This window comes from Patagioenas fasciata, chromosome 25, assembly GCF_037038585.1.
Source record: "Patagioenas fasciata isolate bPatFas1 chromosome 25, bPatFas1.hap1, whole genome shotgun sequence".
Taxonomy (NCBI): Eukaryota; Metazoa; Chordata; class Aves; order Columbiformes; family Columbidae; genus Patagioenas; species Patagioenas fasciata.
Window position 1 is genome coordinate 4,277,747 of NC_092544.1, and position 27,542 is coordinate 4,305,288.

The 27,542-nt window shown below is 50.3% G+C and overlaps 1 protein-coding gene across 1 annotated transcript; it reads left to right on the forward strand.

Annotated features, from left to right (window-relative positions):
* Positions 1–961: 961 nt before the first annotated feature.
* On the forward strand, positions 962–27,157 carry GRHL3 (grainyhead like transcription factor 3). The gene is made up of 17 exons (XM_065856926.2): positions 962–1,091; positions 1,851–1,920; positions 10,486–10,672; positions 11,345–11,406; positions 12,794–13,130; positions 13,409–13,488; positions 15,028–15,181; positions 15,955–16,066; positions 16,764–16,858; positions 18,488–18,646; positions 19,223–19,301; positions 19,690–19,823; positions 20,661–20,695; positions 21,379–21,467; positions 21,579–21,664; positions 22,707–22,771; positions 26,296–27,157. Exons 2-17 carry the CDS (start codon positions 1,904–1,906, stop codon positions 26,408–26,410), a joined length of 1,806 nt encoding a protein of 601 aa, XP_065712998.1. The 5' UTR covers positions 962–1,091; positions 1,851–1,903; the 3' UTR covers positions 26,411–27,157.
* Positions 27,158–27,542: the final 385 nt, after the last annotated feature.

Here is a 27,542-nt window from a genome sequence, read left to right on the forward strand (position 1 = left end):
GCTGCTCTTTGCAGTCAGTGAAATCCTCTCTGCCTGGATCTGGGTAAAGGACAAGTGCCCAGCACTATAACTCTGGTCGTCATGAACTGGGGAACGTTTCCTTAATTTAGAAACATAACTGAAATATTGATCAACTAGTGGCACCATTGCATAAGATTAGTGCTGTCCTTGGCTGGATAGGACATATGTGCTCTTTCCTCTTCTTTTTTTGTGTCTCTGTGCTATGCATTGGTTCAGCTGATGTCTGGGTGGTGGTGTCCTCTGCTGTGCAAGGTCCCGGCAGCTGCTGCTCTCCAGCGGTCCCCAATGGACTTTGTGTTGCTCCTGGAGTTTTCATTCCCTGAAAACAGACTTTGTCCGTTCCCTGGCTCCCTGGCAGGCAGTTTGCACAGGAGGAGGGCGATAGCTGCCGCCTGGCTCAGGCAAAGCTCAGCCCAGCACGTCCTTATCAGCCGGCACAGATACACCGCGGGCATTCTTCATCCCGCGCTCCGAGCTGGCCCTGCTCCGAGCCAGCAGCCGTAGAGATGTGTTTGAAGGGTGCTGTGCCCAAATTCATACTCTGTGTCTTCACACCGCCTGTGCAGACGTGCCTTGCGCCTGCCCGAGTGGGCCGGGAAGGCCATTTGTCACCAGGTCAGAACTGGACTTACTGTTACGTGAAGAAAACTCAGAAGCTTTTTTGGATTCACCTGCCGGCGCAGGGCGCTGAGTGGGACAGATTCAGCGAGTGAGACAGCGGTGGGGGGTGAGAACGAGTGGTGGAAGCTTTTCTTTTTCCCTTTGTTTTAAGGCCTGTACCAACTTGCCTCGTAAAATCCTCTCCTACCTTCCAAATCCAGTCAACGTGAGTCACCCGCGGAGCCCATCCTTTGCCTCCTCGTTGCAACACGGATGACAGAAACCATCCAACGGGAGCGCTTGAATCCGTGATGAGTTTTGTTCTATTGCATAAATCTTTTCCCCGTGTACAGGTGGGTTGCTCCAGCGCTCTTGCCTGGGTGGTATTTCTGCAGCCGGTTCCCAAACGGCGTGTGGCTGGGCTCCCCTTCTGGGCTGCGCCGCGGAAGGCAGGACAGCGTGCGTGAACGGTACGGAAAAGGTGATCCCGCAGACCTGCTTTCCTTACCCACCCCCTGTAACGCAGAGATTATAAACGGCAGAGGTTATATACTGCAGCCAGTATATTTGCTGTGTCCTGGCACCTAAAGTTTGGGGGTTTAGAGTTACTTTTTTAAGAGAAAATTAAAAAGCAAACAGCACACCAATGGGGACTGGACTGGATGATCCCTTGAGGTCCCTTCCAGTCCCTAACATTCTGTGAGACTTTTTGGAGTGAGCAGCTGAAAGGTGAGAAAAGGCAAGAAAGGGTTAGCCTGCCAGCACAATTACCATGTAGGAAGGAGAGGAAACTAAGAGGCTTTTCTTCTTCCCTACTTGATTCCTTTATATACATGTATGTATTTTTGTCTGTATATTTATATATAAAGAAACAGCAAAGGACAAATCAACCCCCAGATTCATAAAAATGACAGCTATTTGGCACCGCGCTGTATGGAACACGTCCACCAAACTGAAACTAATTATCCCCGAGATGCAGAACTGATTCCACTCCTTTATCCTATCTCTTTTCCCCCGGGGGCTTTTCCCTCCTTCCCCACCCACCCGGCTCCCCGCTCCCTCCCGGCAGGCAGAGGGTTACGGGCTGCACCTGTCTGGGTGTACCTGTCCCAGGGCACCTGTCCGGGCAGCCAATCCCTGCACCGCCTCAGCGACCTGTCAGCAAAATACCTGCGCGCAAAACCTCAACATAAATCAAACACTTCACAGGCAATGTCTGTCTTGAGCAGGTACTAGAAGAGAGAAGTCACCCGAATTTACCGGCTGCGGGGCTTGGGGAAATATGTCGAATGAACTTGAGTAAGTAGAAGGGGTTTTTTTTCTATTTACCCGCTCTGTGAAGGTTGAGTGGTTCTTCTGAGGCTTGTTTAGGTGCTTTAGATCTGAATTAGAATCCTTGCGTTAATTCCCTGCCCAGCTGTTTGCAAGTGGAAGTAGAAGAACTGATGGGAGCGTTTTTCAGACTTTCTCACTGACCTGTTGCTGCTCTTTGGAGGAATCACTTTTTATTGAGATTATTTAAGTGTTATTTAAAATCAGGATCCTTCATTTTCTTTTATACTTTCCCCAGACTAAAATATGACCCATAAGGTTTGTGTGTAGAGACAAGTCTGGTCTGTTCTATCCGACAAAACCTAACACAGGCTGCAGTGATTCTGTGGTTTGGGTTTTTTTTGTTAGAAAATACCTTCCAAAGTAGTTACTCATTTTGGATGAGTTTCTGGCATTTTGGGGATGGGGGCTGTTGTATTTTTTGTTGTTGTTTTTCTGGGGGGTTTTTTGTTTGTTTTTAAACAAATGGATTAACATTATGATTTTATCAAGTAATTATGATTGATTTTTTGGATTTTTTTTTTAAACAAACCCGAAAAAGCACTTGACATTCTGTTGATCCCATATAACTCTTGCTTCTGGTCCTGAGTCCTGCTGGTGTGGGTTTGCACATCATCCCACGCCTCGCTCCGCTGGAATAAAAGCAAACAAGTGTCATGTTGAGATGAGCCGGTGCAGTAAAGGCTGGAGGACACTGAACAGTGGTGGCGAACGCTGCTGTCAGTCCAGTCCTAAAAACCTATCGAGGTACATAGCCCTGTGTGAAATCAATGTGTATGATAAGATATATCAAGAGGTATGTGTCCATGTATACATCTGTGTACAGAGACGGTGCTTCAGATGGTATATTTTGAAGGAAAAGCACGTCCCCGTATGTGTTTACAAGCCTAAAGAGGTGTTGTGACAGCTGATCTCTTAATAATTAAGAACCCCAAAAAGATGCAGCACTAATGATTATTTTATTTAAATACTGGGATCTATATGCTTGGATTGATTAAGAATCAGTGACTTGAATTTTGCCTTTCTGAGCTCTTTGGGTAACTTTTACTTGATGCTTTTTAAACTTAAGGGTTGTGCATGTAGTTTACTCTCAAAACGCTCCGGAGTGTTTGTGTGTGTACACAGGGCACTGCAGAATTAGATTGATGTATTACTAATTAAGGACTGGGGCATTATGTTACCTGATGAATTACATGGTTGCTTGACTCTTCTGTCCTAACGGGCTGTTAACCCCTGTGCCTTGCACATGAGAAAGGGGAATTGATGGGGGCAGGATCCCTTTTGTGATTCCGATCTCCAAGACAAGGATCAAAGCGCAGAGGTTGGTGTCTGCTCTGAGTCTGGGATGGATCTCAGAGGGGCTCTGGTTCCTCCCCTCCCCAGGACACTCCATGGATTGAACCCAGGGCCACAGAGCTCTCTGAAAATGTCACTTTGGTTCATTAGCTGGGGAAAAAAATCCTTTGGGAGTGCATAGAGAGGCTGTGACAGCTCCAGGGTCCTTGTTGAGGAGCAGGGACAGCAGCAGCTCCTGGAGAAACCATGTTAGGAGCACGATGGGCCTGGGGAGCCTCACCCAGGGCTGTCAGGGAGCAGTGATACAAGATAAGGTGGCTGGGAACTCCATGGTACCAAAGGGTGAAGCTTCAAACAGCTTTTGGGTTTCCTGAGAGGGGAAAAGGTGTCAGAGGGGGGAGGAACCTCCTGAAGAGCTGCTAAAAGCCAACACCTGGGCAAAGGGGCTGCTGTGGGAGCTGTGAACCTCTGGTTACTCACCCAGAGTCACACAGGGTGTAGCTTTGTAAAGCTCAGTGGAAGGAAAGGGCTCTCGGAGCAGCGCTTGGGGGATCTGGTAAGGGCAGCAGTGCCCGTCTCTGTGTCTGTGTTCTGTGCACAACACAAGCCGAGCACAGGGAGGATGATGGAGCTGTGAACGTGTGCCCAGATGTGGCTGCTTTTAAGGGAGCTGTCACCCGAAATGACAGGGAGGACAGTCTCTCCTCTCCCTTCGCCGCTTTAATTTCACAGAAAGGCCGGGAAGAGGCTAACGTGGCATGAGAGAATGAGGTGTTTTGCCTATTATAAAATATTCTAACTGATAATTTCCATAGTCTTCCTAATTGAACTTATGTCTAACTCTGCAATGCGTGGGCTTGAAAGAGTTAACCAGGAGTTACTCCCAGTTGTGGTTTTGTGGTCGAAACCATGATCGCCAGAAGCAAATTTTTGTCATGCATAAGGTGTGTTATTAAAACTTGAGTTATGCTCCTGGTGAATGAAAAGTTAAAGCCCTTTTTATAAAACGCTGGCAGTAAAGCACACAAGGGATAAGCATGGTGAGGCAAGGTGCGCTTTCAAGGGAGACGTGGGGGTTAGTTCTTGTTTTTTAAGTTATGTAAAGAGAAAGAGAGATTTGTAAATTAAAGAAACAATAATCAGCTGCTATGCAACTCACAACAAAGGAGTAAAAGCCCTCTGAATAAACTCTAGACTCAAAGCAGAGAGAAATCAACATTTACATAGTATCTCTGCTTTGATGGTTTGGGTCACATTTTCAACTGATTGGTGCATGGGTGTAATTCCAGAGAAATTTGTAGAATAAAGACAGTTACACTGGTGAGGATCTGCTCATGCTTTGTCTGTTTGGTGTTTGAATTGTTCATCATTGTGGAGTATTCATCCAAAAATGCGCTCGTATTGCACCTGCAAGCGCTTTGGCTGATGGGCCCTGATCAGATCCCCGACCCATGTGTGCTGGAGGGTGATAAAGCCAACAGCTGAAAAATACATTAATCAGTGGAATTGGTTATGTAGCATATGATGATATCCTGGCTGGGACTCCGAGTTTCAAAGGCTTGGAAGATAAGAAAATGCGCCGGCTTGTTTGTTGTTCTTCCCTTGGGTGTTTTGTTGCTGTGGTTGCGGGATGGGCGAGGGCAGCTCTGATCCAGCCGTCCTTGTCCCCAGAGCGTTCGGAGCCACAATGTTTGGGGTCAAAGAGCTGGTGTCCTGTACCAAGGGCTCCCGGCTGCCACCCACCTGCTTTGTCACGATTTTGTTTCTTCTCATCCTCCTGTCTGCTGTTGGAGCTGTGACGCTCACTCCGAAACGCGTTGGTTACCAGGGTTATACTGGAGCAGGATGAACTGTATTTGTTTGGCATAGAAACATGAGCAAATCTGGGCTCTGCTCTCAGCCAGGGCCTCCAGGCCCTGCTGCAGTACCAATAACCCATAATGATTGATCACTAGATTAAACCCAGATTCCCTGAAGAGCAGTTGTTTGTCACAAAGGATTGCATATCCCTTTATTGTTGTTTTTTAAATCCAAGTCTTGTAAAACTGTGATGTTTTTTTTAAGCCATAGTTTTTGATATCAGCGAATATATGAGAATTAGAAAATAAGGCATCTAGTAGCGAGGTGTCCGCATGTGGAAGCTGGGAGGAAAAATCCATAAGGACTGAAAACAGAACAGGTCGCTGAAAGCACCCAAACCCTGGGCATTACAAAGCCCTTCCCGTCGTGTGCAATAATTCTCATGGTGTTTGGAGCACTGGGAGCTCCAGTGCAGTGCGTGTGTTCTGTGTTGGTGGAGATGAAGGTTTGTGTTCCAGAATACGTGTGTACATAAGCTTTCCTTATCTGTCTACACCGAAAATAAGAAAGCGGGTGGAATTTTAGACCGAGATTCCAGCAGTGCCAGGTGATGCGCAGTCAGAGGCTCTGTTGGGCCTGGTTTTGTGTCCTGCCTCTGGAGTCAGGTCACCCTCAAACTCAGGACACCTCGAAACCGAAGCGTCCGACCTCATAAACCGCTGCTGGAAAAAATCAGCCCTAATTCCTGAGCTGCAAACTAATTCAATGCTGTCATTTGTTATGTTAGGCAGAGAAGGCACTGAAGCAGGAATCATTTGTGCAATATGATTGTGTGGGTGGATACCTCAAGGTTGATGTTATCAGGTAAAGCACAATTCCAGCTGGTGTCCCCCACATGTCACTCAGCACTGATCCCACTCCTTGGGGCTGGGAACCAGCACCGTGCGGGTGAGGTTTGCAGCAGAACTTGGGCTCCGGTTCTGCTCTCCCATCTTCACGAGAAGTCGCTTTAATGTCAACCCCCGTGCCTCAGTTTCTCCTCCCATGATAATAAAGCAGAGCACCAGGGGTACACGTTGATGCTGAGGACACTCAGAGCCTTTTGGGAAACAGGAGCCATCAGAGACGCTCGTGATGGTCCCTTTCCTCCCCATTGCAGCCACCACACGTTTCTGCTTGGCACTTATTAACCACGGGGAGATGCCCGGTTGTGTGCAGGGTCTCCGGCTGAGGACGAGGGGCTCATGTGTCTCATGGTTGTGCCATCCAGGCACGTGCTTCCAGGAAAACAAGAGGATCACGCGCTGTGTGCGGGTGAAACGGGGCTGAGGGGCAGCAGGGAAACGTGGCGCTGAGTTTCGCGCTGCTGAGATGCCCCGAGGAAATCCCGGGACAGAGGCCACATTGTTATCCAGCTGCCAGAGAAAATATTGCAGCCCGGTAGATGGTGCAGGTCAGGGTCCGTGAGATTAGCGCTCTCCTTTGACACCTGTGCATCGACGCTGTATTGTACTTGGCATCTAGGCAACATTTTTCATCATTAGTCCGTGTGCTGTGTTTCTTCTTGTGCATTATTTTCTCCTGGTTCTGTGTTTGTCTGGATTTTGCTGCTGTGACAGTATGTGCTTGTTTGTTAAACTTGCAAAGACAGGGTGAAATCAGAATTTAGCTGAGGAGTTTGGATTTCAGAACGAAGCCGCTTTGTGGGACGCTGCTCTTCCTCTGCTTTCAGATCTCACCCCAAAAGCCGTCACGGTAAATCCTGCCCTTCCTCGGCCCTGGTGTAGAGTTGATCCTTCCCTGTACCACTGATAAGAGGCTCTTGGGGAGCATCGGGGTTACTTCAGCAGGGAGGTGAGAGTGATGCACAAAGCTAATGAACCCCCCTGGGCTTCCTGGGGTGGCTCCGAGGTCCCGCGGGTCTCTGTTCTTTGCCTTTGAATTCCTGCTGTGCATTGCCAGGGATTCTCTGCTCCTCTCACAATGTGATGTTTCTCTGTAGCCATCAGCATCTGGCCTGGCTAATATTAAGGTTGGAGGCTTAATCAGTTACAGGGGAGAGAACAAAGACGAGCAACGCAAAGCTTAAAGGCTGGCAAAACCACCCACTGAAACCCAACAAAAGGCCACAGGAACACAAGTGTTTCTTTCCTGCTTGGCTGATCTCCCCACCTAGACCCTTTGGGCATCTTCTCCTGTTTCAGCGTAGCCCAGGGTGTTTATTCATCATCAGGAGGCCACTGCTAGAGCAGATGGGTCAGATAAATCAGGGAAACAGAGATGGGGTGGGATGGAGCAGAGAAAGGGGGCCGGTATCACCTTGTGTCAAATTCTAAACTGTTTGGAAACAAATAGACTGCTCCCTTCCCAAAATCGTGCGCTGCTTTGCACAAGACCCCGAGGCCCCAGCAAGGTGGGTCTGGACACACCAGGATGGCAACGGCTGGTCCCGCGTGTTTGTGTTTTACCAACCCGTCCTCGCTTTGAGCACCACGCCGGCTGCTTGGAAAAGGAACGTTTGTTTTGCCAAACAGAGAGCGGAGAGTTCGCAGAGGACAAACACAGCAGAGCCACAGGGAAAGCGCAATGCTGGTGGTGATGAAGGTGAAGTTCCCGTGTGTTTGGATCTGGATTTGGGTGTCTTTTTCCTGCCCCTCTGCTTCAGAGATTGCTAACATGGAGTTGGAAGGCGGCTGTAGCTGCATGAACTGAAATGCATCTGATGTCAAAAAGGTGCCTCAAAACATGTCATCATATCCGCTGATTTCCCCAAATCACCCTCTTTCTTCAGATATGGGTTAGTCCTGTTCTTCTGGAATAGAGCAGAGCAGAAGAGAACGACGGGATGGAGTCTGCGTTGCATCCACCGCAGCGCTGCCCTACCTGCGGACTTGTGTCTGAGGCGATTCACCTGCTCCGTCCAGTGTATTTCAGTGGCTGTTAGGGATCATATAAACCTGCAAAAGAAACAAGAGGGAATAGATGTGCCATCCCCATCATGTCACCTTTGCCCAGGTCCTCGGCCGAGTTAGTGGGTGCAAGCTCACTGGGACCGGTGCAAACCGTATTCTTCATAAACTGGACACAGCTGCAAGCACTGGAGATCTCAAGCTCCCCCCTCAACCTCCCTCTGCCTACATTTTGCAGACCGGGTGATAAAACACTAAAACATCAGCAGCGGTTGTGCCGTGCCACAGTGACACAGCAGGCGGAACAGTCCTGAAAGCTCCAAAGCATTTCTCCTTGTAATATCTGTGCTTTTTAAAGCTCCTGAACGCTTTGTTGCTACATCTTGCCGTGATGTGTTTATCTGTGTTGATTACAAGTGATAGCAGCTGAGTCTCACCCTGAGAGCGAGCTGTGTTGCTGCCTATTCTTCCTTGAGAAGATTGGATTGAGAACGGGTGAGGATTCCTGTCCGGACAGGACTGAACAGCCCATCGCCAAGTCGACAGCGGCGAAATCTGAGTCATGCCGATTGCTCGCCTTGGAGACAGCGGCGCACCGAAGGGAGGGCTGCGTGAGAAACGCTAAAGACAACGAAACTCTCCAAACACCTGGTGAAGTTTCATGCGCGGGGTGGAACCGGTGTTAGCGCATCATCCCGACGTGCGAGGGAGAAGAGGAGCAAGCTCAATGTCTCTGTTTTACCGGCATGCGATGGAGCTGGTGGTGACCAGAACCGTAACGTGGAAGCACCTGCTCTCGGCTCACGGACTCTGTGTGGAAGCACCATATTACTTAATAAAAAGATGACGAGGACAGCAAAGGCAGCTCTTGGTGGCCCTGGTGCTGCGCTGGGACTGTGCTGCTACGGGGCTGCTGCTCTGCTCAGCCAAGGAGCTCTTGAGTTTGATCCGGCAGCATCAGCAAAACCATCCCTGGATGGTTTGTGTCTGTGTTCCCTGCTGGGGGAGATCGGTGCCTGTGAAGGGTGAAACCGTCTCGGCTGAGCTGCCAGGGAGCAGGGACCAGCATCTTCCACCCCATCCAGCAATAACGGGGAGTTTCCGAGATGCCAAATTCCTTACTGTTCTCTGAGTGATTAACTTAAAAGTCTAACCCAGGATTTATAATAAACATATGCAGAGTTGCTTAATGGAAACTATATATTCCTTACCAAAAAAGTCATTAAAATATAGGATTCATTATCTAAATTCCTGGAGATATTCTTTGCCTTTCCATTAAAAAAAATAGCTCTGCTCTAGGCAACTTTGGAGATTTAAAGAAATCTTTCTTCTTATGCATTTTTTAAACTTCTTCCACTAATAAAAAGCAACCTGCCCTTCCAGGAAGTTTCCATTTTGATGAAAAAGTCATTTTTGCCCACCAAGCTTGTGTTTCATGCTGAGCTGTTGTGCTGACACCATCCCCACGTGGCCGAAGGACGTGGCAGGAGCGCGGCCGCTGATTCATCCCCTGCTCCTGTGCCGGCTGCTGTAGGATTTGCTGGAGGAAAAGGAAAGATGACCAATGTTTGGGTAATTAAGTGTCTGACAGTTTATTAAGAGAAGATGGAGGGACCTGGAGAAAGTGCCAGAAGAAGGACAGGCAGGGCGTTATTTTGGTATGTTGCTTCTCAGCTCACGTAGTCCCACGGGCCTCACCTTTGTCAGGAATTCTTGTTAGTGGAAGGGAGGGTGTTGTGATCTGCCTCTCTGCTTCCCTCTAAGTCAAATCATATACAAATGATTGAAAATAACCAAGTTAAGAGTGGGACTAAATTTGATAACCATGAGCTACAGCACAGAAAAATGATGGGGTTTGATTTCACCTGGGTAGATCGAGTTCTGTGGACGGTGAGTGATCACTGGCACTTGTGGGCTGCGCTGGTCTTTAGCTCCAAATTGAGGAAAAGATTTGCAAAGTCTCCGGATCACGTTACACTGGTTACTGACCGACATGGCACCCTGACGGTGCAGGACTCACCTGGCCGCAGCGCGGCCGTGCTGAGGAAGGAGCTGTTGTGGATGATTTTTTGGTGGTTTGCATCCCTGGGCAGGAGGAGGGAAGCAGAGGTAGAGCTGTTGTGCTTCACAGCCCCACCAGCCAGACTCTGGCCTCGTTTTGTCCATAGCGACAAGCAGAAAAATTGGTAATTGTAAAGCAATTCTGTGCAGAGAGAGTGGTCAGCATTGGAATGGCTGCCCGGGGAGGGGCTGGACTCACCGGCCCTGGAGGTTTGTAAACTGAGATTGGCCATGGCACTTAGTGCCATGATCTGGTGAACGGACTGGAGTTGGACCAAGGGTTGGACTTGGTGATCCCTGAGGTCTTTTCCAACCCAGTCCATTCTGTGATTCTGTAATTCCGAAGACTCTGGGAGTCAGGGACCAGGCGAGCATCCCTTCTCCTTGCCAGCAGGGCCCTTGGGAAACCATGGGAGTTGCTGTGGGAAACGAGGATCCTTCATTCCATCTCCTCTGTCTGGCTCAGTTTTAGATCCGTGCGTCTGATGAAGAATGACACCATGAACTTCCAGAAATTCCCCTACACCAATGAAGATGAAGCCTGGAAAACCTACCTGGAGAACCCCTTGACCGCAGCCACCAAAGCCATGATGAGGGTGAACGGAGACGACGACAGCGTGGCCGCCCTCAGCCTCCTCTACGACTACTACATGGTACGTTCTTGTGGGGCTGGGTGTCTCACGGGGTTTTGTCCCCAAGGAGAAGCGTGAAGGTGCAGTATGTGCTCAGTCACCTCAGGGTCCCCATCGCCTGAGCAATCTGGGTTTTTATGCCATGAACCTCATAACAGTGGCATAAAGCGCCGCTATTATCCTCAGCGCGCAGATGGTAAACTGAGGCACACAACACCATTATAGTGTAGAAGGAACCCAGAACAGGGTGAAAAACTGAACCTGGGTGTCTTGAGTCTCACACTGGTGGGTTTTTTTTACCCAACAACTTCATATAAGGACCAGGAATGCTTTGAGGGACATGGAGCTGGAACAGCTAGGTTCTATCTTTATTTATTCAGTGTTGCTGTAGGATGGGGCTTCAAGAAATATGGACCCTAATTGAAACCAACAGGACTGATGTTCCCATTTATTTGAGTGTTTTTGAAAGTCTTCCCCAGAACAAAACGATGTGGTTTGCCTCAGGTTACCTTGGGAATCCACGGCAGAACCAGCAGGAGAGCCCAGGTCTCTGTATCCTCACCCAGTGTTTATTATTCACCCGGTGTTTTATCTGGGAGACTTCACTCGCTACACAGACAAGGCTAATTTTGCCTCTGTTTTCCATTAATAAAACCTAACGATAAACAAACCCTTTGTTCTACCTTGTTCTAGGTCCCGAAGGAGAAGAGGATTCTTCCCTCTGGTGTGATGGGACGGAATGAGCTAGGAAAGAGGTTCGCTTCAGCTTTTGCTCTCTCTGGCTGTCTGATTCTCCTGCAGCTGCTTGCATGCATGATGGGTCTCTTAGCTTGCATAAAATAGACATCAAAGCACAGTGTTATTACCAACAACAGTGGAGGTTATTAACCCTGAGACATACATTAAAATTCTTTAGGCCAGATCCCAAGCAGGTAGAAATGGAGCTACACCCATTTACACAACTGAGGAGCTGTCTAGCTGTGTTCAGAGGAGTTGCGCTGATTTGCAGCAACTGAAGAATTTGTCTGTATTTCCCACTTTGTGACACTGGAAAGGGATTAAGCGTTGGCACCAAAAGGGAATGACCAAGTCCTCTTGCATTCGCTAAACTGGTAAAGATTTCTGTTCCACTCGCTCCCAGTCTCCCTATGTTCTCTTCCAGTGACTCCCATTTGTCCTTTGAGGTTTTCAGATAATTAACTATTAAATTAATGGCTCATTTGCCACTATGAGTTCAGTTCCCCTTCCTGGGTGGTTTGTACTTTGGCAGCCTTTTCTGGTTGTCTGTTTTTTCCCTTCTTGACAGAATAAGCCTCTTGAATGACGCTTCATTCCTTCCTCACCAGTAAGCTGAGCTGAGCTGCCCTCTTCTCTCTGAAAGGCCACTGCTATTTGTTATTAACTATGGAAATTTCAGCACATACCTGAGGTGTATGGTGTGCTCAGCAGGGTCACAGTCACCACTGCAGGAGGGACCAGCTCCTGGGATGCTGCACCAAGGGCTGGTTTCCCTGAGCGAGACGAGTGCAGTTTTGTACGTGTCTTTATCACTCGGTAGCTCCTGTACTCAGCATTTTCTGCTCTGAAGGCTGGGCCATATACCTTTCTTCCATTGGTGCAGCCCTGTCAGTTTTTCACTGATCTGGTGTCCTCTGGGAGTTTTGCTTCCTAAGCTCCTGGAGTTTTTGAATTTGTACAAGAATCAGCTTTCCATATTAAAACAAAATCAGCTTTCAGTGTCAAGGAGCCTTAAAAAGACTAAGATGGAAGGACCACGTAGCAGTTACCCTTCTTATCGTCCCTGCTGCTCTGAGCGTTTAATAGCCAAAATAAAGAAATAATGGATGTCAGCTCTGGATCCGCAGCCCCAGATCACATCTAAACCATATCCTCTGATTCCCTGTGATCACCCCTGATCTGCCGAGCACCTCAGCTCTTGCCGATGGCCCTGAGAGGTGTGTGTGGGTGGAGATCACCCACGGGCCTTTCAGATCTCCCGCATCGAGCAGGAGAGGTCACCTGGCAGCCGGGTGCGCGGTTTCCTTCCCAGCAGCACATCCAGGCGCTCGCTTCTTGCTGTGGCAACTCGCTGGGGTTCTCCACCCTCTGCCCTGGTTTGAGACACGACCCTCTCTCCACCAGGCACTGCCACGGAATGGAGTACGACCCAGAGATCGCAGCTTTTGATGGCTCAGCCCACCTCATGAAGCTCTTGTCCGAAAACGTTTCCATGACTCAAGAATATTGCGAGCCACAGAAGAAGAATGGCTTAAATCTGGAAGGCGTCCCTGCTCCTCACAAGCCGGCCATGCTCCCACCGGGCACCAGCAAGCTGGATGGCACCCCAGACAACTACATGGTCCCTCCAGGGGACGTGTACGACACCAGCTCATTGAATTCCCTCTTCGAGACCATCCCCGTGGCCCCGGCGCAGCAGAGATGGCAGCCAGACAGCACCTTCAAAGAGGATCCGCAGGAGGTCAGCGCTGTTGGGTGCAGCCCTGGGGGTGCTGCATGGGGACATCTCTAGTTTGGGGTTTGCTGGTGCTGGAGTCAGCGGGAGCTTTGCTTTTGCGTTAGAAGCTTGATGCCATTCCCATGGAATTATTGGGGTTTTTATGTTGGTTTTGGAAGTAGAATCATGGCTTTGAAATGAGGGTTCGTGTTTTATCCGTGGCCTCTGTTGTAATGTCTGGGTGGATGAACAAAGCAATGGAAGATTCTACTTCTGACTGGTTTGTTTCCATTTGTCTACAGTCGCTGCTCTTCAGTGAGATCCTCAAACCCCAGCCAGAGCCTCCTTGCCCTGAGAGTTACGCTACGGACGGTGTTAAGAGGTAACTGGGTGTCAAGGTTTAACTGGGTTTCCAGCACCCTTGGCTGGGTCCCTTCCCTGGGGAACATCTGCGTCCCTTTCCTCACCCAACACCGGTCTGGACAATGATCCTTGCAAACTTGCAGATCTCCTGCTTTTGCGGAGACAAGTTGTGTCCCCCGGTGTCTTAGGAACAAGTTTTCATGATGTTTCAGACACAGAGCAGTGTTGGATTTTAGCACTCATAGTAGGAAGCAGGGATTAGGGTTTGAATGTTTTGCTGAAAAGGAGTCAAACTACAGATAGATCCAGGCGGCTGCACCTTCCATGAGCTGCTTGGAATGGGGTAAATGACAAAGAAAATGGGGATGACAGTTGAAGAGGGTGATAAGCTTTAGGTTCTCACTTCGGGTTTAGTCAACCTTGGTTTTAGAAGGTGCCACCGCACCTCTCATCATTCCTAAAAGATGAGAGAGATTTCCTCCTCCTTTCCGCCCCTCTCTCATCCAGAGCTTTCCTGCTCTAGATACCGCATCAAACCTCCGAGCAGGTAACATTATTCCACCTCCTACTTTTTATTTGCCTCCCCAGTCACCTGGTCCGTGACTCACTGCCAGACGTGGGCATTTTCACACAGCCAGCAGCTCGCCTTCGTGAGCGAGAGGCTCTGTGCTCTTTGTTTGTGCGCTGAAGTTCTCCGGCTCTCCTGGCTCCAGATAAGAGGAGCTGCCAAGCCGATCTTCAGAGATGGCATCACAGGGGAGGTGGAGCAGGAAAGAGGGATGGGTTGGTGACTAAATATGATCCTCAAGGCACTTGAAGGGTCTGTGTGAAGGCTTGTGTACAGGTGGTGGCAGATTCCTTGCAGAAGAAACTACCTTGAGCTGTAACCTCATGGTCTGAATGCTCAGAGGTGCTGGGGAATGGCCAAGAGCAGGGGCTTCTTGCAAATGAGGCTGTTCTTTCAAATTTGCTTGTTGACAGCGACACCTTGCTCTGTGCAACACGACAAATCTTTTCTGTAAAGACTAAACTTGCTGCCCACCAGGCTGGGAGTTCAACAAGATGGGGTTTAAGTCATTTTTTAAGCCCCTGGGTAAACAAGCAGATGTCAGTGTCCTGCAGATCCTCCTGTTTCTCCAGGACCCATTGGGACGCGGTCTGTGTGGGTCGGCTGGCTATGGGTGTGAATTTAGAGACAGGAATCTGAGTTCAGGATGTTTTAAAAGTCTTATCATAGGTACCTATTTTTGTTTGGTTTGGTTTAGGCTTTTGATTGTGCAATGGCTCTGTAGCCATGCACAGTAAAATACTGGTTAGGAGAAGGTACAGGCTTTTTTTTAAGCCAAAACCAAAGGGTAAAATGAAGATATCTGGGCAGTGCTGCTCCCCGGGGTGCTGGGCAGGATCAGGATGTGCTGGGAGGCCACAGCTGTGGGTGTGTGAGGGACTCCCGTGTCCGTCACCTGTAAGGACGGAGACTCGCAAGTCGCCTTGTTTTGCTTTTGGAGTGAAACAGCAGCGTGTGCTTATTCATCCTTCTCTCTTTGTTCCATGCAAGTGACTTTGAATACACGCTGGGGTCACCCAAAGCCATTCACATCAAATCTGGGGACTCTCCCATGGCCTACCTCAACAAAGGACAGTTCTACCCCATCACGCTGCGGACAGCTGGAGACAGCAAATGTTTACACTTGTCCTCAAATAAAGTGAAGGTAAGAGACAAGCTGACAATTTTGCTGACACATGCTGTAATCAGACATCCAGCAATTGTCCTGGCCTGGGAACAGAGCTGAACATGAAGAGTAATGGCTTGTTGGCTTAAAGCGATGAATGGGATGGATTCACTCATGGCAAGCTAATCCTCTGATGCACAGCTACAGCCTTCGTCTTCCCTGACGGGTGAAACCTTTCGCAGGGAGGTCAGGGATGCACAAAAAGCCCCTCTAGCTGAATCCTGGCTGGGGGCCGCGATGGGAAGACTTCTCAGCTGGAGACAGGTTCCCCATCTCCTTCCTGGGTTGTGGGGCCAGGCCTCAGAGCCACCTGAGACTAAGCTGAGCTTCAATTCCTAGCAAAGAAACCTTGTCCTCCAATCCTGAGTGGTGTTTAGGGGCTGGACTTTGAGCATCTCAAGATTTGGAGGACTCCTGAAACTCAGAACATCTAGAGAAAGAGCATTTAGGCTGGCCCAGCCGAATACTTGCTGCAGCACCACGAACACTCCCCAGCACAGGATCCTTGTTTGCCTCGCAGTCGGTGGAAATGAGGGGTGTACAGAGCAGCTTGGTTTTGCTCCTGGCTGTGTCACTGCCTGCATGACTGTTCAAGTCCCTTGTCTTGCCTGCCTCAGTTTCCCCAGCAATAAAATAGTGACACTAAGCTACCGTTGGCCATTCTGTGGATGCACTGGATGGAAAGGGCAGTGAGGGCACCGGGCATCATCCTGTTGTGTGCGCTGATACGGGGTGTCCTTGCTGTGTTGCAGAGCGTTGTGATGATTGTTTTTGACAACGAAAAGGTCCCGACGGAGCAGCTCAAGTTCTGGAAGCACTGGCACTCCCGCCAGCCCACGGCCAAGCAGAGAGTCATTGACGTCGGTACGAGCTGGGGCGACGGCCGGGTGGGGTTGGTAACTTCCAGCACCATTTCACTGCATTTCCAGTACCCAGTAACACAGTGGAAGCTCCAGAATCTGGCCTGGGGGAAAGCAGGAGGAGCAGGCGGATCTACTGGCTTCAGATCTTTCTGGCTGAGGGGATTTTGGGGTGTAAGCTGGTGTTTGCCAAGTGCAGAGACATGCGCTGGGAGCCCAAGTTGCACCAAAGAGCCTCAGTCAAAGAGACACAAACTGCTGAACTGTTTTGGCTCTTACAGATGTAACTTTTTGCCTCTTGGAGCCCAGGAATGGCTTTGGGTGCTGCTTGTCCTTCTCCACCGCAACCACACAGGTTTACAGCGTGTTCTGCTGGGCCAGACGGAGGTTTTGTCTGTCCAGCTCAGCACCTCGCTGAGCACCAGGCCGAGACACCCAGTTGTTTGAATTTAGAAGCAATGTAGGTTGTCTTTGCACATCGCTACTCAAACCCCAGTCACCAGCCAACATCCCTGAGTCACTTCTGTCCCTTACGTGTGCTCACTGAGGTTTGCCCAGCGCTATCAAGAGCGGCCTCTGATAAATCACAAAACCCCTTTAGGTTTGGGGTCAGCAAGGGGCAGATGCTGGTGTGTGGAAAGCCCAGGGAATGAAACCGGGTTTGCAGCCAGAGTATAAACTGCTGCTCCGTTGCGTTTCAGCTGACTGCAAAGAAAACTTCAACACAGTGCAGAACATCGAGGAGCTGGCCTACAACGCGCTGTCCTTCGTGTGGAACGTCCACGAAGAAGCAAAGGTACAAACTGCTTGTGGAAGGGAAATGGGGAGGTTTGGTCTGCAGCCAAACTGGAGCCTCCTTTCTGCTGGCCCAGGCAACCCCCACTGCTCCACTGAGAAACAGGGAGAGTTTCCAGTCCAAACAATTCCATTCCAGTGGCCCCAGGTAGTGTTTGTCTGGCAGGACAGCGAGGAAGGACACCGTGCTCCTCTGTGTGTTTAAGCATTGCCATTAGCTAATAAACACTCTGGGTACACCCGAGACGGGCTCAGAGATGTTGTTTTAGTGCTGATGGATAACTCTGAAGAAAGCCTTTCGCAGCAGCAGCCTCCATCGGGGCTCTGCTCACATGTAGGTGAAGCCTATTTAAATAAACCACAGCTTAGGGAACAAAGACCCTCCTTTCAAGGCAGCATTTGGATGCAGAAATGACCGACCACCCTTCTGTGTGATGTGGAAGGGAGCCAGGCAGGTCACGAGATCCCTTTTGACCTTAAATGTAAAGCTTTTAGCAACATCTTTCTAGTTCTGCTGTCTCTTCTGCATGTCTTCGGAGTCTGTCATTAACACTTTGTATGTGGTGTGGATTGAAAGGAGGATATAAAAAAAGATGAAGTAACTAAGAAAAAAAGAAGAGTATAAATACCCATCTCTCTGAAGCTGGTTCTTGGGAAAATGCTGGTTTGCTTTGAGGTCTCAAAAAGCCCTTCTTTTAGCCCAAAGGCGACCTTGGTCTTTTACAACCCAAGAGGTTAACAAATGTCTTCAAGGCAAAGTTGTCAGAAATGGAAATATGTCAGGTATGTGGCAAGCCCTCAGGGGCACCTCAGCAAAACTGGGTTTAACTCTTAGCAGAAACTCAGTCCCTGCACTGGCCCGGGGCAGCGCGGGGTGAGACTTCAGAGGCTGCGAGGGCTGGGAGCGCGACAGGAGGGGTCAGGTATTTGGGTCGTCTGGAGCACCTGTTACTTCTCTTCTTGCAATTAAACTTCACACCACAGTTAAGTGGTTTTCTTCTCTCTGTGTAGGCACTGAGTAGACCTGGCATTAGGTTTCGGGGCTGGAATCCTCAGCCAAAGCCCTGCTGAGGGAGCTGTGGGAGCTTCTCCCACTGCAAACCTGTCCCCAGAGTCCAGGGGAAATTTCAAGATGACAAAAATGAGTTGGTAATTTAGAAATACAATGTGAATTATATCTATGCTCAGCTTTTCTTCAAATGTTCCCACTGGAGGTAACTCCAGCCTGGTGATAAAGGAGCCCAGTATGTGATGAATATTTATTTAACCAGCAGCGATGATTTGCAATTCCCAAAGCTGCGCTCCAGCCCCCTCCCTTCCTCCAGGGCGCTGCTGTCTGAGGGTCCCTCATTCAAATAAAGATCAGAAAGAGCAGCAGGAACATCCCCAGGCAGCCTTTGCATCTGGTCTGAGCTCACCCGAGCTGATGGGAGCAGGCAGATTAAATAAAGAGCTGCAGGGGTGCTGGGAGGATGGGCAGGAAACCCAGCGCTCAGGTGCTTGGCTGACACAGGTTGGTTTAGAAGGATGTCTCGGTAGCTACTTTTGTTCCTACCCACAGCTCTCATTGCTGTTTGACAATAATATTTTGGCACTAACAAGCTGTATCAACCTCTGCTCGTATTCGCAGGTGTTTATTGGGGTGAATTGTCTGAGCACCGACTTCTCCTCCCAGAAGGGAGTGAAAGGCGTCCCGCTCAACCTCCAGATCGACACCTACGACTGCGGCAACGGGAGCAGCCAGCTGGTGCACCGCGCCGTCTGCCAGATCAAGATCTTCTGCGATAAGGTAGAGCGTTGCTTTTCCACCGGGCTGTCCGGGGGAATTTTAAACTGGTGGCCAGTGGCTCCAGGAGAACAAACAGAAAGGTTGTGAGGGTCTAGAGCAGCCGAGAGGTCATGGCTGAGGAGCAGAGATGGTTACGTCCCTCAGCTGAGCGAGACGGGACAGCAGGGACGTGGCCACACTGCTGAGGCCTTTGGAGAACTGAGTCATTAGAGAGACTTCCCCAAATCAGCCCTACGTGCCATTGTGCCTCATAATAAACTCTTGGTTTTGACAAGTTTGTAAATAGCAGAAGAGGTGAGAATCTCCTTAAGGGTTCTTCCTAAGCCTCGGGTACCTTCCCACGGAAAAATTTCTCAAAGCTCTTTTTCTGCATTTTTCATTTTTAAAAGCATTTTTGTTTAAGTTTATAAGTATCAGAATGTTCTGGGTGGCCTGTAGAAGGTCTCTGAGATGAGCATGTTTGAATAAAGGCTGCATTTACCTCCATGAGCTTATCTCCCAGAGGTGGACAGTCAGTCCTCTCTTGCCCATGTTACAACTGCCCATGTCCTAATTTTCCCCTTATTTTCCCTGCAGGGAGCAGAGAGGAAAATGCGGGACGACGAAAGGAAACAGTTCAGAAGGAAAGGAAAATGCCTGGACTCCAATAACAATGGTCAGTGCTGGTGTTTGTTACCTGATCCCATGCGTGTTGAAATCCGTGGAGGTTTGTCCGTTAACTTCCACGAGATCTGGCCCCGGGTATTTCCAAGCCTGATGAAATCAGAACCGCTCAGCAGCAGCTCGTCAGGCAGGTCCTTCCCTGGTCTCCTACCAGGACTCTCAAAGCCTTTTATTAATAACCAACCTCCCCGGATTGCGTTGGGGTCTCTGCAGGGAGTCCCTCGAGGACACAGCGCAGGACAAGCCCTGGTTCTGCAGAGTTGTGTCTTTGCGCTGATATTTCTGTTGGGAAACCCTGGGCAGACACTTTCCCCTCTCTGTGTGTAGTTGCCTCTTGAACTGCCAAGCGAACTGAGATGAACTGGACTTTCCATCCGTAGGTCTGAAAGGCTGTTTGCTCTCTGGCTTCAGAGGGAATGAAATCACGTTCCTGAGGCCAGAGACCGACCTCGAAACCCAACCGGTCCTGTTCATCCCCAACGTCCACTTTTCAAACCTGCAGAGGTGTGGCACGGTGAGTCCCTTCAAAAAACAACCAACCTCTTGCCTTCGTCTGTCAGCCCCGTCATTTCCAAACTGATCGGTCCCTCAGACACCACTTGTGTTGTGTCAAAAAAACCAAACCACAATTCTCCTGTGGAAATGTGGTGAACGTGAAGACGTAGCTGTGAGGAGTGGCCTCGTCGTGCAACAGTGATGGGCACGATAACCTTCCCAGGTTCCTTCCAGCCAGATCTCCCTGTGCTTTACAGGTGTCGTCTGCAGCTTCCACAGGAGTAGAGCAGCAGCAGATAGTAAACTACAGAAAAATGTGACCATATCAGTTCCCGTGTGTGGGGACATCTCGCTTGTCCTCTGCCCCTCAAGCCTGAGGAGACCGCGGCCCAGCGTCCTTCAGAGCTCATCAGTGTTGTCCCAAGAAACAACTGTCTCAATTCGTCAATAAGGGGGAAAACAGCCGCTGTGACAGTGTGGTGACATCCTGGTGCAGGGGCTGCTGTGCTGACGCATCAGCGTCAAACCCAGGGACTGGAAGAATCTGGTTTACACCGCAAGAACTCACTGAGAACCCTGGTCCTTGGTCCCAAGCAGGTTATGAGATGTGACCCGCTCCAGCTGGGCATGTGTGCAGGTCTCTTCTAGGCAGAGGAGGAGAATCGAGATAGGTTCTTTCTATCAGGATTCATTTAATCTAAGAAACACATACAGACGTTTGGGGTTAGTTGTGTAGGGCAAGTGACAGGCTGGGAGGAGGGAAATCATGTTTAAATGTGCCCATGTCGACTTTCCCCCAGTTTCCCCAGCACACAACAACACTGTGCAAACTAAAAGATCCATGTTTCCATTCCAGGTGCTCCCTCCTGCTGTTCCCAACTCTGCAAACAGGTAAGGAGCCAGCGGTTTGTATTTCCCATCCATCAGCTGCTCTGTTTCTTTGGGTGTCGTTTGTGCGATATCTGCAGACAGGGGATATCTACAGGTGCAAAATAGCACAGCGCAGGGTCTCCCTGGTGCCTTCCAGAGTCACAATATGTGTTAAACTCAGGCCTAGGATGGACTCAGGGGATGCAGAAACACGTTTCTTGCCCTGTCACTGAGCCACTCCAATGTGAGTGCAGTCCATGGCTGTTCTGATCGTTTGAAAGAGGGGAAAAAAGATCACAGAGTGAAGGGTTCAAGTAACCAGAGGCAGATACTGCTGTAAAATAAAGCAGAATTAAGTTGAAATCACACTTGTAACGTGTCTAGAGTGGGGAGAACCGGTATTTTCCCTGGGCTTGATCCGCTGTCTAGTGATACCAGCAGTGAAACAATGACAAGGAGGTGCAGAAGGCGTTGGTGTGTGACGTGACACCAAACGCGCTGCCCGCGCTCGCCGCGGCCCCTGTGCGCCTTGGCCAGGAACCCGCAGCTCTGGTGGAGACTGCTGCCGCGATTACAAACCTGATATTTAATTGCTGGATGTTCGTTGGCGTAATTGGTTGTTCAATCAGAAGTTCGATTGCTGGAATTGTTCTGTTCGCTGCTGTCGTTCTGTCCTCTGAGAGGATCGTATCCGTTTCGCTCAGGCTGCCCGTGAAGCGGAGCGGCGCCTCCTTCACAGACGAGTTTGACCCGATACCTCCAAAGCAAACCAAGGAAGAAGATCCGCAGAGAGGTAACCCCTGGGATGGGAGCTCTGCTTTGATTCAGTTAACCTCAGCCCTTGAATTACACGAGGCCACAGCGCTGAGAACACGCTGTAAGGAGCTGCGTTTGTCTCTTGCAGTCTTGTTGTACGTGCGGAGGGAGTCGGAGGAGGTGTTCGATGCTCTCATGTTGAAGACACCAGATCTCCAGGGCCTCAGGACAGCTGTAAGTGTAACCAAAACCTGCGGCGCTGCAGAGAAAAGGGCAACGGGATTTGGTGTATGAGAAGCTGGATATAAGACTGTTTAGAATGTCCCATCTGCTTTCTCTTGAGAATGGAAATGGAAACTGTGAGTAGCAGGTGAATTCTCCCCGCAGCTCCTGGCGCGGGCTGCAGCGGGAAGAACACACCTCATGGCAAGATGCTTTGTTCAGATCATGAGTCTCCTCTTGTGACAACACATTCATATTTTCCACTGTAAAACACCCTTTCCATTCTCAAGGCTGTGGATGTGCAATCTGAAGCAATTCTGGCCTCGCGCTGGAATTCCCTGTGTTGTGTTTGAGGAGCGCGCAGACATATTTCTGTGATGATTATCAGCAGCATCTCTGATAAGCCCCTTCTCCCGGGAGATCGCTGGGAAGGAAACAAACAATAAACCTCCCAGATTTGGGGTGGCTTTATGGCTGCACTTTAAGCTCTGTTGGTTTTACAAACTTTTAAAAATAGAGAGTTTGAAAAATGTCAGCGCAGAGGATTCTTTGCCGTCTTCTCCCTCCCCCATCCCTCGCCACAAAGAGGCAAAAAATGTACAGAAAATACTTGTGAAAAAGCTACAAAACTGTTGTCCTAAGAGTGTCCCCGTACCTGCCCAGGGGAGCTCTGCGGATCAGCTCAAACCTCAGCTGCCGTCAGATGCAGCCGCTTTAGTTTCTCTCACCTTCAGATGGAGCAGCAAAGGAGCAGCTCAGGCTCTCAGCGCCCAGTGGGTTGAAGCATCAGCCCCCAAACAGGCCAGAGAATGAGAGAAAATGAAGATTATTCCCTAAGGTTCCCAGCCTGACTGTCAGAGAACCAGGGCCAAGGCGCGGGCTGCAGGACACGGACACGTTCCACTTGTCCTGGGCAGGATGTTGCTTCAGCCCTTTGAGTAAAAGGGAGGGGGAATCCTCTGCTGCTGAACACCCCGGCTCCGTGTTATCTGTGATTTTTATCATAGGAATTTCATTTTACAAGTACAAAGAATTGCCGTGTTTTCTCTCGCAGATTTCAGAAAAATATGGGCTTCCTGAAGAAAGCATTTATAAAGTCTACAAAAAATGCAAAAGAGGGTAAGTTAATGTCTCATCTGCTGTTCCGCTGTTCTCTGGAGCCCCTCGGTACCCGCCATAGGCTGAAGGAGCGTTTTAACAAGATAATAAAAACTAAAGCCATGGGAATCTGTGCTATTTGGAGCATATAAAACTCAGATCTTTCTGGGCTTTAAAGATTTGGGATAATGCTCGTTTGTATTATATTTGTTTGGAGTGTAAAGTCTCCCAAGGAAAGGCAGTTGGATGAAGGAGGAACTGTTTGGGCAGTTTAATGGGTGATTCTTTGTGTCTCAGTCCGAACGGCGGAGGTTATGGAGAACTTATCTCGGTGCCATCGGAGAGGTACAAATGTTTGCTTCCCCAAACCACCGTCCCGGGCTCAGAAAGAGACGGGGACATTAGCAGTGAATGAGAAACAGCTTCTCGAGTGATCCCAGCGCAGTGTGTGCGAGATCCGTGTGGATCTCCCCCATGGCTGAGCAGGAACGGCGCCGGTTTGCTCGGGGACCGGCTGCTGGGTGTTCTGTGGAGGGCAATGGTCTTGGTGTGGAGCCAAGTGCTGCTTTCAGAAATGTTTTCTGGACTAAAGTCCCTCTGGGTTGTCCCCAGCTCTGGCAGCGAGTTCTCCTTCAGCTGATGGAACGGGAATGACTCAAACTCCCAAGCTTATTTTCATAAAGCTGAATCCAGAGCCTTTCTCGCGGAGGAGCGAGATGTAATCGGGGCAGTGAGTGCCTGGGAGATGAACTCATGGTTGCTGCTGGCGCTGGCCCAGAGCTGGAGCGCGGGGACGGACGGGCAGAAGAGCCAGGGTGAGGACGGGTCCCACGTTCTGCAGACCCACCAGTCACCAGCACGGCCCCCAAAGATGGAACAACAGGCGAACACAGGCCTTGGGAGCGGAGGGTTAGTCCAAAGCTCTCCTTCTGCATTGGTGTTCTGGTGACAGGGAGGTGAGAAAGTCCTCAAGCTCCTTGGATGGAACTTCCAACTCACTTGGTGTCACCAGAACCTGATCCCCGTGAGACCTGGCCCGTTTGCTTCAAGGGGAGCGGAGCTGAAGTGAGGCCTGGAGGCATTCTTAGATGTGATCCTAAGTTTAAGATGGTGGATGGGTCCTAGTGAGGTATCCAAACTGGTCGGGAGGCTCTTCTGCCTGTTGCTGAACTCGGGGCCCTTGGTGCCATCAGGTGCTGCTCACCCACGACCCCCAGAAATAGGAATTTTCACCCCAAAGAGCAGCACTGGCGGCCTCATGAGAAGAACGACTGCAAAGGACGGTCAGGGGGGTCAGTTTATTGTTACAGCTTCGGGAATGAGCCGAAACTCAGGTGTGTCAGCTGTGCCGGTGGCTTCTGACGTGGCCACCGCCGGTCACCAGCCACCAGCTCCGCTCTGACCAGCTCAGCACCAGCATCGCGTGGCAAGAGAGACCCGAGCACGCTGTGTTTGCAGGCGGGCCGGGAAGTGGCAGCACTGCAGGGAGAGGCCACCTCTGCTTTGCTTTGATTTTGTTCGTCACTTGATCTGATAAATAGTGAATCTTGTTTAATAATGATTGCGGGAAAAGAGGCAGATGTCTTTTCTATCTCTTCCCCAAAATGGAGGAGCAAAGAGGCATCTAATGAAAAGGCAACACCTGGAAATTAGATTAAGAAGAAAATAAATTTGACAACCTGGTTTAATGAGAGCTGGACATGGCTGATGCCACAGGTTATTGCTGAAGCGTGGGGGACATACAGGATTTTCTCCAGGCTGCTGGATGTCAGGGCCGGACACTGTTTTCTGCTCCCCCAGATTTAATTTTCCTTTGAATAATTTTATCCTATTGCTCCACCATAAACAACCCTCTCTCGGTAATTACAGCTTGAGGGTCAGAGCTTCCCCTGCTGTAACGCCGCGGATCTCCATGGTCCTACCTGGATTTACCGCAGGCTGACCTGTCAGTGTCAGCTCAGCGGGATGAGCTCACCCGCATGGACTCGGTCGCGGGCTGACTCAAGAGCAAGATGAAGTAATGTTGTATCTTGGTGAGGTTTGGTCTAGAAAAACAACGCAGTGCTGAGATTCCTCATCAACACTCCCTGGAGTCCTTTGTGTTGAGAAATCAGCTGGAAGCACGGCAGCAAGAGGCACGGGTGACATCTCTGCCTTCCTGTGCTGGGCTGGCCCTGTCGCAAGGGTTTTGGTGACAACCCACCCCTCGGTGTCCCTGCTGTCTCTCTGGGGACACCCCGGACTCCCAGGGACATCAGGCTTGGGGACCTGGGCCTCTTGTCCCCAGGTAGCCCCAACACAGGGGGTGAGATGCAGCCGTGAAGGTTTGTGGCTCACCAGGAAGAGCCTTGGACACCAGGACAGACCCGGCACCAGGACAGAGCTGCCACCTTCCCCTCTGCAGCATGGGGACAATGGGCCGGGCTGCGATGAGCTGTGACCAAATGGGCAGGAACCAGTTGCTGTGGCTGCAGTGACCCCCGAGCTGTGCCCCAGAGGGACACCAGGGCCTCGTGTTTGTGCCTTTAAACTGAGTTTTGTTAGATCCTCAGCCTTTTCTTGTTTTTAATCTTGGCTTGTGCAGCATTGCACAATTAATGCTGCTGCCCCATTAATGACCCCAGCGGGAACCTGGAGGGGATGAGCTTTCTGCAAAGAGGGATAATTTGTTCTCTTTGTTTCCTCCAAAACAGTGACAAATTTCCCAGCTGATTTACGGGAGCTCAGTGGGGCAATCCAAAGCTGCCCCGTTACTGCCATTACAGTAACGAGGGGCTCTTGCCTGGCATAGAACCACAGCCTAGGGTTTAAATCGGCTGTTTAAGCGTTTCCTTGTCCCCGTGTCTCTGTGTAACTGATTCCAGGTCAGAGCAGCTGTGGGATCTGCAGCGGGGTTGGGGTTGAGCCCTCGTGCCCCCGCTCACGCTGCAGGTGCAAGTTCCTCCAGAACGGGCTTGAGGGCACCGCTCGGGGCTCATCTGCATGGGTGCTGGTGCTGGGCAGGAGCAAAGCGTCCTGGTCCAAACCACTTCCATCGACTCCCAGAGCGGCCTCAGCTTGTTCAGAATAACGCACCCCTAAACGCACCCGCGCGAGGAGTGAGCAATCCTGCTCTAAATTCACACCCTGCCGTAATCCAGATTAATTTGCCTGTGTAGCAAACGCTGGGCCTAGGCATGTCGAGGGCAGAATTGCGAAAAAGCTCTGCAGGATGTTCTTTTGTGTTGTCTCGAGGCTTTAATTAATTAATCATGGCCGAGCTCCTCCAGCTGGGGAAGGTGGACACTGCAGTGCAGCCCTGTCCCTGCCCAGGGCTGGGGCTCCCGGCTGCGTTAACGCTGATGGTTAACAGGGCAGGAACGGCAATTCAATGGCAATTTTGCACAGAGACATTTGGGAGAGGGCCACCCCCCTGCCACAGCGCTGGTGTTCCCAGTTCACGATGGGAATCCCAAGCGTGCAGGGGGGTCCGGCCCTCCCGACTGAGCCGCTCTGCGAACCTTCCCATGCGCTGCATCTGACCGGCGCTTCTCCCTCTCCCACAGGATCCTGGTGAACATGGACAACAACATCATCCAGCACTACAGCAACCACATGGCCTTTCTCCTGGACGTGGTGGAAGCAGAGGACAAGTTCCAGATCATCCTCAAGGAGCTATAAAGAGCCACAGGCAGCACTTACTGGGACTTCTCTCAAAGCCGGCAAGCTTGACCCAACAGAGCTCAGCCTAGTGCCTTGACTTCTTGCCTTTACTTGAAATCACTGCCGCTGGGGAGGGCCTGGGCCTCCCTGTGCCAGGCCGGAGACTGCTTGGAAGATCTGTTACTGATGTGAACGTGGAACTTCTCTCTGTTGAGTTTATTATTATTATTTTTTATTTTATTGTATTCCCTTCTGGCGATGGGCCTGACCTTCTGTTTCACAGCTGGGAACGCGCAGCTGCGCTGACGCGGCTGTCAGAGCCTGGGCAGGGGCAGGAGCCGCCTCTGCTCGCTGCTTGGCCTGTGACGGATCCAACCCCGGGCCCTGGCGTCCTCCCAAGCACCAGTCATGCAGAACCTTCAAACCATTTCCAGCAGGGCTGAGCGCAGCTCTGCGCCTCGCTCTGCCCGCAGGGACTTTCACCGCGGCATTTAAACCTCGCCGCGATCGGACACTGCCGCTCCCGTGCCCCCCTCACTCATTGTAAATACCACGAAGGCCTCCATAGCCCTTGTTTATACATTTCCGATGTATTGTTCCTTTTATATTTTATATATGTATAAATATGCATTGTTTTATATTTGACACAGTGCGGTGACACAGAGCATTTCAAACACAGGCTGCTTCACATTTCTCCGTGAACTCCTTTTGTAACTGTGTTGTTGGTTTTGTTGTTTTGGATATTCTGTAGTAATAAAGGTTGAAAGATGGAAAGTGAACCGTTTGCACCCAGCGCTGGAGGTTGGAGCTGGGAAGGCAGGAGGTGACCTCAGGGGCGCAGAAAGGACTCAAGGTTGGTCCCATGTCTGGGGCAGAGAGAGCAGCTCTGCTTCCCTGGAAGGGGGTTTTGAAATGTTGAAACGCATCAGGCTGGTGAGTTTTGGATTACTTAAGTGTTGTTATCACGACGAGGAGGGCCTCTGAGATGAGGCTCAGATAAGTTTGAAGGCTTATCAGTGTTTGAAGATCTCTCCCAGCACTCTGCACTCCTTCATATCACAAACTCCTTCCTCAGCAGGATTTCTCTGATTCACTGTTAGTTCTGCGAGGCCGTGCCCTCCCTCTTGCTCCAGTTAAACCCAGGCACACC